This window comes from Caenorhabditis briggsae, assembly GCF_000004555.2.
Source record: "Caenorhabditis briggsae complete genome, chrV, whole genome shotgun sequence".
NCBI lineage: Eukaryota > Metazoa > Nematoda > Chromadorea > Rhabditida > Rhabditidae > Caenorhabditis > Caenorhabditis briggsae.
Window position 1 is genome coordinate 16753460 of NC_013488.2, and position 12926 is coordinate 16766385.

Sequence of the window (12926 nt, forward strand, 5' to 3'; positions counted from 1 at the left end):
TCTTTCTGGAAGTTTCTGGAATTTTCTGGAATTTTCTGGAATGATGTAGAGCTTTCGAGAGTATTCTAAACTGTCCTGGAATTTTCTAGAATGTTTTGCAGTCGAAAAAAAACACGGCAACCAAATTTACAATAGGTCACAGAATTTGAGTTAATCACGAAAAAAATGTTACAAAAAATTTCTGTTGCGAAGCTTTCAGCTCAATTTTTTGTGGGCAGCACATAGATAGGCCTGAAAACCGTTTTTGAGAATTCCCTGAAGTTTTAGTGAGTTTCAACATAATTTTGAAATTTTCGATTCTCAACCCTATAGGTTCCCGATTAGCTAGGAGGCCCAGGACACCATGGACATGAAGCGCTCGGTAGTCCATGACTACATACCACACACAATTATAACTGTCCAATGCCCTTTGGAGTTGTTCAAGTAAATGTCCGAGACGGACACACAGACACACACACAGAAAAGTTTCCTTAGTAAGAAGTAGATTTTTGCTTCTGAATCACCGGAAATCATTTTTAAAATTTTACAACAATTTCGAAACACGATCTGTACAAACATTTATATAATGAGGAAGAGAAACTGATAAGACTTTTCAATTTTCGAAATTTTAAAATAATTTCACGTTTCCGAAAAAAAACATGCCTTCCAATTTCGATCCAGATTACTTAAAAAACTAGTATTTGCTTAGCGATTAGGTAAGCATATGATTCTTCAAATGAACAAAAATCGTGCATGTTGAAATGAAATTTGTTATGTGTAAGATTTCGAGAAGATTTCAGATGGGTCTTGGGGATCTGAAAATTTTGAAACATTTTAAAAAATCTAAATTTCACTCACCTTTCGGTTTATAGTCTGAATAACGGGAACTCATTTTCAAACTTTAAATAAATTGATGACTAATTATTTTGTCTATTTTTAAAGAAAAAATCGATTAGCAATATGAAAAAAGACAATGAAAACGTCTATGAGTAATTCTTATCAGTTGCAATGATTTGAATGACTCATTGTTTTCTTTCTTATAATTTTCTTGTCTGTTTCTCTGGGTCTCTGACATTTTGTTGGAAAATGTAAGATTTCAAATGAATTTTGAACATTTTTTTTTCAAAATTCTTTCAGAAATTCAGAAATTCAGAAATTCAGAAATTCAGAAATTCAGAAATTCAGAAATTCAGAAATTCAGAAATTCAGAAATTCAGAAATTCAGAAATTCAGAAATTCAGAAATTCAGAAATTCAGAAATTCAGAAATTCAGAAATTCAGAAATTCAGAAATTCAGAAATTCAGAAATTCAGAAATTCGGAAATTCAGAAATTCAGAAATTCAGAAATTCAGAAATTCAGAAATTCAGAAATTCAGAAATTCAGAAATTCAGAAATTCAGAAATTCAGAAATTCAGAAATTCAGAAATTCAGAAATTCAGAAATTCAGAAATTCAGAAATTCAGAAATTCAGAAAAAGTGAATTGAATTGTATACAAAAGAGCAAAAGAAACAATACTGCTCAACGACTTGTAGAATTTGTTGATGTTCTTATTTAAAATTTACTGAAAACTAGCTGCCTGTTTGCCGCGCCTCAGCTGGCTGGTGCGCCTTCGGCGCAATCTAACCTATTTCTTTTAATGTTCGTCACTCCGCTCCTCATTTTTTGAAAAAATCAGGTCAATTTATATTTTATGTTCAAGTTTTTCAAAAATGTGCGGACAGACATAGAAAAAGAGAAGCAATTTCATTGATTTATCATAAGAATGATTCGGATTTATTTCAAAAGTCATATTTTTAATATAAAAAGGCATATACAAATTATAGCTCATTGAATAATAATTGGACCACCGGAAGTCACCCATCGTAAAGTTTTCTTCTCAAATGAAATTTGATTTCCATAAAGAGTCGAATAAGTAATCATTAGAATTGAATCAAGTTCCTCCATTTGAAAATATGAACTTTTTTGAAATTTTTCAAAAGATAAAGTGGTTCCAGTCTTCCATGTTCCAGTAGCTTCTAGGAATTCATTAAGGTCCGGAAAATTTTGAAATTTAATTTCGAATTCTTCGAAAGTTGGGAGACGAAGAATGGCCTGAAATATTCAATAGAATTAGATTAAATATTAGAGAATACCTCACCTCTTTCAAAAATAACAAATCTTTGGAGTTAACTGATTTCACTTGAATATGGCAATACGGTATATGAGATAATTTGGTGACACAGTTATCCGGAACAATACATTCACTGATATAAAAACTTTCTAGGTTATTCAAATGATCCAATTTGAGAATTTCATCCATTTCTACCATTTTGTTCTTATCATTAGCAGTAGTAAAAATGTGCAACTCTTTCAAAAATTCCGAATCCAAAAATGACAGAACCTTCATAAGTTCCTTCTGATCATTTGTTTCTATCATCAGACAGTGCACCTTTAATTTATGAATTCTGGGTTCTAGAACTTTCTTCTTCAAAGAATCCAGAATAAGAGAAAAGTTCACTTTCTCGTTGCTTTTTGGAATTTTTATTGGCTCAACTTGTTCACAATACAACGGGAGTTGTTCCAATTGAAGGGATCCTAGAGTTGCATTTTTGCTTCTTACAACCATTTCCAAATCTTCCATTGATCGATTCAAAAAGTTTTCGTTTTCCAAAACAATCTCCTTATCCTTGTATCTAATCAAACATCCATTCTTGTATTTCTCATAATGTACGAATGTCCATGTTTCCGGATCCAATCCATCGTCACTGTTATCATAGAGTATCCCATAATCTCCTGTAGTTTCATTACATTCAATCACTATGGTTTCGACTTTCGGATTTGGATTTTGATTGTCAATAAAGTTACGGATATCACGGCACACTTTTCGGAGAGGTTGACTGAACAATTCTTCGGATTTTGAGTTAAATTTTGTTTTTAAAAACGAGAACTCACAGAGATTTATAATCTAATTCGTCCAAAATTCGATTCATCACCAATTCAGGCATATCGGTAAGTTTGGGAGCCATTAGAGAAAAAATTGAATCGAAAGAGAGAAAAAGGGTGAAATGAAAAAAATGAAGTGGGGAGAAGAAGGAAGAACCGATAACAAAGTAGTATTTGCTTAGCGATTAGGTAAGCACATGATTCTTCAAATAAACAAAAATCGTGCATATTGAAATTAAATTTTGTTATGTGTCATAAAAACGTCATAGTTGTTTTTAACAATGAGAATGTCTCAACTCAACGGGGAACACTGTAATAGAATGACCCCATTTCGAAACAATTTATCTCGGTTCCTGTGAAAGATATCAACAAGTGCCAAACTGACAAAATATGCTTGATATTATCTTTCTTATATATAAAACGCTAGACGCGTCTGTCCGTCCCGGTGACCGTCTGTCGACTTTTAGATTTTTAAATAAGAGTTTGGCCGCAGCCAAAACTGAACCCGCGAACTCTCGCACAACAACTGCGCACGCACACAGTTGCGCCACGAAAGGCACATAGAGAGAGGGGAGGGAGGGCGTACAGGTTCTACCTTGATTGAGAGTTTGGTGTGGCCGCCACTGCACGCCGATGCAAAGCATAGTGGTTGACGCGGGCCCGCTTTTTGTCGGCTGCTGCATTGCATCATATACCGCGTCTTCGCCACTTCGGTTGTCATTCTGAACTAATGGTGCCCAAGGAGGCAGCTAACCAAGTGAATTCCTTTCACCACAGAAAAGGGTGTGGTCATAGGGAACGGCAGATAGGAAGTGGGGCGAAAAAGCCGGTATTGCGCGTTGAGAGTTCGAGCCCGGCAGGAAGCTTTTTTTTTGAATTTTGAACACGGTTTAGAAATGAGTGAGGATGTATGCGAATGATTTTCTGAAAATGTTTCTCTTCTTGAATGAAATGGTAAAACAGAGTATCCTGTTTCTCGAGTTTTATTAGTTTGAAGTCGAGTTAAAAGTTGATTAAACTTCAAATCTTTTGTTTTCGTTTTTGTTTGGAGTCACTAAAAAACCTGGAAGAAAGTTTGATTTAAAAATCAAAACATTTTTTTTTCTGGAGAGAAAAAAAAAAGCTGAAAATAGTTGGTAAAAGGAAAAATATGTTTCTAAAATTTACTATTAGTGTAAGCGACAAAACCCGATGTTTCAGAAATTTTCTGCATTTTTGCATAGTGGTTTTTACACATCAAATTAGTATTGCTCCTTTCAATTTGTTATTTTTTATTTGCTCTCATCTACCGTACTCCAAATAATGATAGGCTAACACTCGAAAACTCTCAAAAATCAAAAAAGAGAAATTTTCAAAAACGATGTCATTACTAAAAGTATCCAAAAAAAGAAACCACATTCGCCGGATAATTTTTTTGCGTACTTCTAGACACCGTTTTCGAAATGTTCTTTTCTTGATTTTTTGAGAGTTTCCGAGTGTGAACCAGGCTTGTTCGGAAAAACAAATTCGGAAAATCGTGTTCTCGAATTTTTTCTCGACTTTTTTTTTCGGAAAATCGAGTTCTCGAATTTTCTCGAATTTCAATTAGTCAAAAACCAGTGGAAATCGCGGCGTAGCTTCAGTTTAAATTCAAAAAGTTCCAATTATCATTTTATTTTTTGAAAATTTATTAGTAGAACAATTGATTAGAAGAACAATTTTAAAACCATAAAAAGGGAAAATTCAGATCAACAGTTTAATTCCTAGAAAAGGGTAGTTATGAAAAATGGCTATGGGTTGAAAAATTTAAGCTAGAAATGGAGCTACAGGATGTTTTTGTAAACAATGTTATGCATGACTTTTTCTGGAGCCCAAACTCTGATTCCATCCTTAGTTCTTGTTCTTGTCAATGCAACATATAGCTGTCCATGAGCGAAAATCGGAGCGTCCAGAAGCAGTCCGATACGATCGAATGTTTGGCCTTGAGCCATATTGACGGTCATAGCAAAGGCAGGTCTTACTGGGAACTGACGTCTTTGGAGCACGAATGGAATCCCCGAATCGAATGATAGTTTGATTCTTGGAATCAAAACGCACAGTCCGTTTCGAACTTCAAGGTTTCGGAGGAGCATGACCAATGCACCAACTTTCAGCTCCAATTTGTGTGGTGGTAATCCTGATGGAGTCATTTTATTCAAAAATTCTGTTGGAAAGTTGGCAGCATCAGAGTGACTATTTTTGTTGTCTCCGACCTCATCAACACTGAAATACGTCTTCATCTCTCCTGGAACCATTTCCATCACTTTTTGATTCATTTGAAGTGCTTGTTGGTTGGTTGGAGAGAGAATAGCTACTTTGGAGATTTCAGAAACATTAGACCCGTTTCGAAGTAAAGATCCAAAGATTTCCTCGGCCAAATCTCCATCGCATCTGAGATCTTCTGGAACTTCCATGACTCCAGTCCCCTCTTCTCCTTTCAGACCATCGCCAATCCCAAGAAGCAAACTGAAAAAATCAGATTGAAAATTATAAATTAAATATCTAATTTTTTACCTTTTCCATTCTTCATCAGCATTTTGGGCACGCATGTTGGTCTTCAAATGGTAGACTTGGAAAAGTGGCCAAAGATGAGATCTTTTGATGGAATTTGAAATTTGCTCATCTCTTCCTTTTCTGTCCACAACTGGAAGGCACTGGCGGAAGTCGCCTCCAAGGATGATCACTTTTCCACCAAATGGTTTATCGATTTTGGTGACATCACGTAAAAGCTGATCCACTGTTTCAAGTGACGATTTGGGGCTCATAGGAGCTTCATCCCAAAATACGACATCAAGTTCGGCGAGGTATTTGGCTTCGGCGGATTGAAGATGGATGGTGGAGGTCTTACACCCATCCTTGATGTTAAGATGGAAGAAGGAAGCCACCGTTCTTCCATGAGGCAATAGAGATGCAGCGATCCCAATCCACGCAATTGGGATGACTTTCAGATGCATACCTTGGAGGATGTTGATGAGAGTAAGATATACATATGTTTTGCCGCTTCCTCCTGGTCCATCCACGTAAAAAAACCTCCTCCACTTTTCACAGCATCCAAAACTGCCTTCACAACTTCTTCTTGTTCTGATACCAACGTTGATCTCATCCTATCTCCTTCTTTTGAGCAGTAATCAAAATCAATGACTTCGTCTGGAATGATTCTCTCGTATCCAAGGCTCATCCATTTATCCAGCTTTTCTCCCATAGCATTCATTCTATCAATAAGATCATTATAAGCGAAAGCTTTAACTTTTTCTTTTGAGAAGTGCTTGTATAAAAAGTCTTCTGAGAAGTCATCCACAAATCTGAAAAACGTTGATTTTCAAAATTGAATTTTTTAAATTTCTCACCTGTACCATAACTCTTCAGCATTATGAATTTCCCCAAACATCAGCAGAGTGACGAAGAATCCTCTCAGATGTGGTGCAGAATGAAATGACGCTGCTTCTTCCAACGACTTTTCATAGAAAATGTCCTCAGTCAAGTATCCGGCAGCTTTAGCAGCATCCACAAATTTCTCATAAAAGACACCTCCAACGGTTTGCAATCTTCATAAGATTTGGCATCAGTGACGTTTAGGAGCATGACTCTCAATGCGAATCTTTCCTGATCTCCCGGAGACACGAAATGCATTCTTCCGATCGATCGTGTAGCATTTTTTCTAAGAGTCCATTTTCCTTTGGTGAATTGGAAATGTTCTGGCATCTCAACATAATAGATACCTCGGCAGTCCACAACGTCTTCTGGAATCATTCCAGTCGATTCAAGCTCATCATAACATCTTTTGTTTGCAGCAAACCACGCTGTTAGTGTTGTTTCTCGGAGCTGTCCTCTCTCTGCTGCATCTTTTTCTTCTCCTTCTTTATAAACGACTCCTTGGGCATTCTTCAGATGCACTTTGAGCTGCATAACTGGGGTGCTTCTGTCAGACATTCGGAAGTCGAAGATATGCCAAAGAGACTCTGGAGCACAGACGTATCGACCATCCAAGTAGCTGTTGACCTCATTATCCGTCCTGTGCTCGACTCCATTTTTTTCAGTGTAGATGCGGATAGCAGCTCGAGATGTACCTTTGTAAAGATATTTGTAAAGGTATTTAACTGCTCCGACTCATCGTGCATGGTTGGTGATGCGTGCTCAAAACATTTTCCAAAGGACTTTCGTGAAAGAACATCTGTTGAAAACGATGGATTCCCGATGTACAGACGACGGGACGATGGGAGAACAGTATCTTTCAAAACGAAAAATTCTGGAGTTGTTAAACTGGACAATAGAAGTGTGGTCCCATACAACAAGTACCTCTCCAGAAAGTTCTGAAGTCATGCGAATTTGGAAATTTGTCCAAAAAGCAACGAGAAAGTGAACTTTTTTTTTATTCTGGATTCTTTGAAGAAGAAAGTTCTAGAACCCAGAATTCATAAATTAAAGGTGCACAGACTGATGATAGAAACAAATGATCAGAAGGAGATTATGAAGGTTCTACCATTTTTGGATTCGGAATTTTTGAAAGAGTTGGACATTTTTAATACTGCTAATGATGAGAACAAAATGGTAGAAATGGATGAAATTCTCAAATTGGATCATTTGAATAACTTTGAAAGATTCAAAGTCAGTGGATGTATTGTTCCGGATAACCTTGTTACCAAATTATCTCATATACCGTATTGCCATATTCAAGTGAAATCAGTTAACTCCAAAGATTTGTTATTTTTGAAAGAGGTGAGGTATTCTCTAATATTTAATCTAATTCTATTGAATATTTCAGGCCATTCTTCGTCTCCCAACTTTCGAAGAATTCGAAATTAAATTCAAAATTTTCCGGACCTTAATGAATTCCTATGGAAAACTGAAGTAACTTTATCTCCTGAAAAATTTCAAAAACGTTCATATTTTCAAATGGAGGAACCTGATTCAATTCTAATGATTACTTATTCGACTCTTTATGGAAATCAAATTTCATTTGAGAAGAAAACTTTACGATGGGTGACTTCCTGTGGTCCAATTATTATTCAATGAATATCTAAATTTCAAAATGTTTTCACGTATGGTTGACATTCTCACTTTGATACAATAAATAACTAAAAACAATTTGAATGGAACTGTATAAATGAGTGGATTTTTATTATTTTGAAGGATTGGAGATTCGAAAATTTCGGCATTTTGAAAATTTTGTATTTTCAGTCAGCTAAGTTTCTAATTTAAAAAATGTTGAGCGTTTCGAATTTTCGATTTTTTTAAATGAAAAGTGTTTGATTTCTTTGCAATTTATGACTTTTTTTCGAAAATGGGTTATTCGCAGTTTTCTTTTTTTTTAGATTATAGAGCTCGAACTTGACAGTGTGAGGGTGCTCCTATAACCGGTATGTGCATTCTCTAAAAATCCTACGCCATGCGGCTATTTCAGACTCAATAGATATCATATCCTCCGATTTGAGAGCGCCCTTGTGATTCAGAAGTTTTAATTAGTTGAGTTGTTGGTCCCTCATTGTTGAAATTCACTGTGACTCTTCTATTAAACAAAACATAATCAATTTCGATTTGCCAACTATTATTTACTTGAAGAGTTATTTATTTGCCCAATCGCTAAGCAAATACTACTTTGTTATCGGTTCTTCCTTCTTCTCCCCACTTCATTTTATTCATTTCACCCTTTTTCTCTCTTTCGATTCAATTTTTTCCCTAATGGCTCCCAAACTCACCGATATGCCTGAATTGGTGATGAATCGAATTTTGGAGGAATTAGATTATAAATCTCTGTGAGTTCTCGTTTTTACAAACAAAATTTAACTCAAAATCCGAAGAATTGTTCAGTCAACCTCTCCGAAAAGTGTGCCGTGATATCCGTAACTTTATTGACGATCAAAATCCAAATCCAAAAATCGAAAACATATTGATTGAATGTAAAGAAACTACAGGAGATTATGGGATACTCTATGATAACAGTGACGATGGATTGGATCCGGAAACATGGACATTCGTACATTATCAGAAATACAAGAATGGATGTTTGGTTAGATACAAGGATAAGGAGATTGTTTTGGAAAACGAAAACTTTTTGAATCGATCAATGGAAGATTTGGAAATGGTTGTAAGAAGCAAAAATGCAACTGTAAGATTCCTTCGATTGGATCAACTCCCGTTGGATTGTGGACAAGTTGAGCCAATAAAAATTCCAAAAAGCAACGAGAAAGTGAATTTTTCTCTTATTCTGGATTCTTTGAAGAAGAAAGTTCTAGAACCCAGAATTCATAAATTAAAAGTGCACAGAATGATTATCCAAACACATGATCATAAGGAACTTATGAAGGTTCTGTCATTTTTGGATTCGGAATTTTTGAAAGAGTTGTACATTTTTACTACTGCTAATGATAAGAACAAAGTTCTAGAAATGGATGAAATTCTCAAATTGGATCATTTGAATAACTTTGAAAGATTCAAAGTCAGTGGATGTATTGTTCCGGATAACCTTGTTACCAAATTATCTCATATACCGTATTGCCATATTCAAGTGAAATCAGTTAACTCCAAAGATTTGTTATTTTTGAAAGAGGTGAGGTATTCTCTAATATTTAATCTAATTCTATTGAATATTTCAGGCCATTCTTCGTCTCCCAACTTTCGAAGAATTCGAAATTAAATTTCAAAATTTTCCGGACCTTAATGAATTCCTAGAAGCTACTGGAACATGGAAGACTGGAACCACTTTATCTTTTGAAAAATTTCAAAAAAGTTCGTATTTTCAAATGGAGGAACCTGATTCAATTCTAATGATTACTTATTCGACTCTTTATGGAAATCAAATTTCATTTGAGAAGAAAACTTTACGATGGGTGACTTCCGGTGGTCCAATTATTATTCAATGAGCTATAATTTGTATATGCCTTTTTATATTAAAAATATGACATCAACTTTTGAAATTAATCCGAATCATTCTTATGATAAATCAATGAAATTGCTTCTCTTTTTCTATGTCTGTCCGCACATTTTTGAAAACTTGAACATAAAATATAAAATGACCTGATTTTTTCAAAAAATGAGGAGCGGAGTGACGAACATTAAAAGAAATAGGTTAGATTGCGCCGAAGACGCACCAGCCAGCTGAGGCGCGGCAAACGGCTGCTAGTTTTCAGTAAATTTTAAAAAAGAACATCAACAAATTCTACAAGTCGTTGCGCAGTATTGTTTCTTTTGCTCTTTTGTATACAATTCACTTGTACAGTATCCCTTTTCCTTCCACGTGGCACAAGAAGCAGAAGTATCCGGATTCCAACAAGGGTTCAATGGATCTTCTATTACAGTTGGCATACGTGTAGTTGCACCTTGTCCACAGAATCCACAGTAATTCGGACAATCCTGAGCAATGTAGTCGTGGAAAATTGGAGAGAGACAGTGATCAGGTGTCAGGAGGTCACAGTTGATACGGGGGACTGGAAAAAGGGAATTCAGAAAATTCCGAAACTCAAAAAAAACTTACACAATGAATTTTTACACTCGAATTCTGGCGTCAGGCAGCAAAATCCACAAGTTTTCGCACAATTTTTAATTGCCGATTTTTTGAGTTCTTGACTTTCTGGTCCTCCGATTTCAGTTGCACCATAGCATAAGAACGGTCTGGCCGCTGAATTTCCAAAAGCAGGAAATCCAGATCCTTGAGATGTTTCTGGGTACATGGATTCGCAAATTTCATCTGGTAAGGAATTCGAACAAGCCGTTGCAGTGTACAGATATTTTCCCTGAACATTTATAACGGGTTACTGTAGCACGTGTTACAGAAATTACCAAAAGAGTGTGCGATTCGGGTTATTGAAGATATCATGGACAATTGAAATTGATTTCATTTAATTTGTTGGATGTACAAAGCAATTACGAACATTTACTGATTTTTTTCAGAATAACATTTATTTTAAATTCAGAAATTTTGATTTTCGGTTTGAAATTTCAAAAATCAACTTCCCTGATACAAACTTTTTCCCTCACCTTCCTCTCCGCAAACTTCCACTTTCCCGCCCTTCCTCTATGCCATAACCTCCTGCCTCCGCCATCTGCTTCCGTGGCGCAATAGGCAGCGCGTTCGGCTGTTAACCGAAAGGTTGGTGGTTCGAGCCCACCCGGGAGCGAAATTGTTTTCTTTCTTTTTTGGTTTACTTTATTCCTTCCGAAAGCTAAAAAACATTATTTATCTTCCTTTAGTGACACTTTGAGGAAATGCAAGGAAACATTTGCATTAGTTGTTTAACAGAATTCCTCAATAAGTTAGATGTTAACAAAAGTGTCACGGCTGAGCAAGCGCCGTGCTCCTGGAGCATAAGAAAAAGTATTTCCGCTACAATTGGGTAGTTTATAGTGATAAAACTGGCCAAGAAGTACATGAAAAGAGGGAAACATATCAAGATGATGTGTATCAAGAACTGAAAAGGAATTATATTGAAAACACCTCCCAAGACATCAACTTTGAGCCGATTTAGCTCATTTTCTGTGAAAGATATCAAAAAGTGATCAACAGATAAAATGTTGGTGATATTATGATAAACATTTTATCACTGGACACCTTCTTGATATATTTCACAAGAACCGAGATCAATAGCCTCAAAGCCGGCAACTCACCGCCGCCAGTAAAATGTTCAATAAATTTTTCTGAATACTTGCAGTTTTATTGGAAATTCTTGCAGATTTGGAATTCAAAATATTATAAGTAACCAATGCTGTAATTTCTGAATTTCTGAATTTCTGAATTTCTGAATTTCTGAATTTCCTAACTTCTGAATTCCTGAATTCCTGAATTCCTAAACTCCTGAATTCCTGAATTCCTGAATAAAACTCACGAATTTATAAAAACTAATAAAACTCCAGAATTTCAGAATTTTGAAATTAGCGATTTTGAGAAATTCATATATTTTTAACTTTCTGAATTATCGAAGTTTCTGTCTTCAATTTTCTGTTTATCCGTTTGTCCAGATGTCCTAAACTGTCAAGCTAAACTAAATTCATTTCCTCCATACAGTTCAGCTGTATAAACATTTTCAAACATTAATAAATCAAAAGTCATGAATCCACCCCAATTAACACCAAACATGCCCAAACACCAAGAAAGCTGTTCAAATTTTCCAAACTCATTTTTTCCCAAAATTATATAAAATCTAACATTTTAAAACCATTTTTATAACGAAAAATGATATTCACTGTAGTATTGACTCTTTTTCTAATCATCTACACTTCCGCTACCATCGTGGATGATTTATCTTGTTCTAGCCAGGTAATACTGTAACACGTGCTACAGTAACCCGTTATAAATGTTCAGGGAAAATATCTGTACACTGCAACGGCTTGTTCGAATTCCTTACCAGATGAAATTTGCGAATCCATGTACCCAGAAACATCTCAAGGATCTGGATTTCCTGCTTTTGGAAATTCAGCGGCCAGACCGTTCTTATGCTATGGTGCAACTGAAATCGGAGGACCAGAAAGTCAAGAACTCAAAAAATCGGCAATTAAAAATTGTGCGAAAACTTGTGGATTTTGCTGCCTGACGCCAGAATTCGAGTGTAAAAATTCATTGTGTAAGTTTTTTTTGAGTTTCGGAATTTTCTGAATTCCCTTTTTCCAGTCCCCCGTATCAACTGTGACCTCCTGACACCTGATCACTGTCTCTCTCCAATTTTCCACGACTACATTGCTCAGGATTGTCCGAATTACTGTGGATTCTGTGGACAAGGTGCAACTACACGTATGCCAACTGTAATAGAAGATCCATTGAACCCTTGTTGGAATCCGGATACTTCTGCTTCTTGTGCCACGTGGAAGGAAAAGGGATACTGTACAAGTGAATTGTATACAAAAGAGCAAAAGAAACAATACTGCGCAACGACTTGTAGAATTTGTTGATGTTCTTTTTTAAAATTTACTGAAAACTAGCTGTCTGTTTGCCGCGCGTCAGCTGGCTGGTGCGTCTTCGGCGCAATCTAACCTATTTCTTTTAATGTTCGTCACTCCGCTCCTCATTTTTTGAA

At 35.8% G+C, this 12926-nt stretch overlaps 5 protein-coding genes and 1 non-coding gene across 6 annotated transcripts; 4 read left to right on the forward strand and 2 right to left on the reverse strand.

The window, feature by feature from the left end:
• Positions 1 to 1806: 1806 nt before the first annotated feature.
• Positions 1807 to 2987, reverse strand: CBG22915 (the record flags this gene model as incomplete). The annotated part of the gene is made up of 3 exons (XM_045238379.1): positions 1807 to 2073; positions 2120 to 2858; positions 2914 to 2987. 3 exons carry the CDS (start codon positions 2985 to 2987, stop codon positions 1807 to 1809), a joined length of 1080 nt encoding a protein of 359 aa, XP_045097691.1.
• A 4372-nt stretch (positions 2988 to 7359) lies between these two features.
• Positions 7360 to 7774, forward strand: CBG22914 (the record flags this gene model as incomplete). Its single annotated transcript, XM_002638309.2, has 2 exons — positions 7360 to 7638; positions 7685 to 7774. 2 exons carry the CDS (start codon positions 7360 to 7362, stop codon positions 7772 to 7774), a joined length of 369 nt encoding a protein of 122 aa, XP_002638355.2.
• Positions 7775 to 8601: 827 nt separating this feature from the next.
• Positions 8602 to 9782, forward strand: CBG22913 (the record flags this gene model as incomplete). Its single annotated transcript, XM_045238380.1, has 3 exons — positions 8602 to 8675; positions 8731 to 9469; positions 9516 to 9782. 3 exons carry the CDS (start codon positions 8602 to 8604, stop codon positions 9780 to 9782), a joined length of 1080 nt encoding a protein of 359 aa, XP_045097690.1.
• A 286-nt stretch (positions 9783 to 10068) lies between these two features.
• On the reverse strand, positions 10069 to 10589 carry CBG27304 (the record flags this gene model as incomplete). Its single annotated transcript, XM_045238381.1, has 2 exons — positions 10069 to 10346; positions 10394 to 10589. The coding sequence occupies 2 exons, from the start codon at positions 10587 to 10589 to the stop codon at positions 10069 to 10071; spliced, it is 474 nt and encodes a 157-aa protein (XP_045100568.1).
• A 374-nt stretch (positions 10590 to 10963) lies between these two features.
• CBG28563 lies at positions 10964 to 11036 on the forward strand. The gene has a single exon. It is a non-coding gene (tRNA).
• Positions 11037 to 12088: 1052 nt separating this feature from the next.
• On the forward strand, positions 12089 to 12801 carry CBG22911 (the record flags this gene model as incomplete). The annotated part of the gene is made up of 3 exons (XM_002638307.1): positions 12089 to 12172; positions 12218 to 12476; positions 12524 to 12801. 3 exons carry the CDS (start codon positions 12089 to 12091, stop codon positions 12799 to 12801), a joined length of 621 nt encoding a protein of 206 aa, XP_002638353.1.
• Positions 12802 to 12926: the final 125 nt, after the last annotated feature.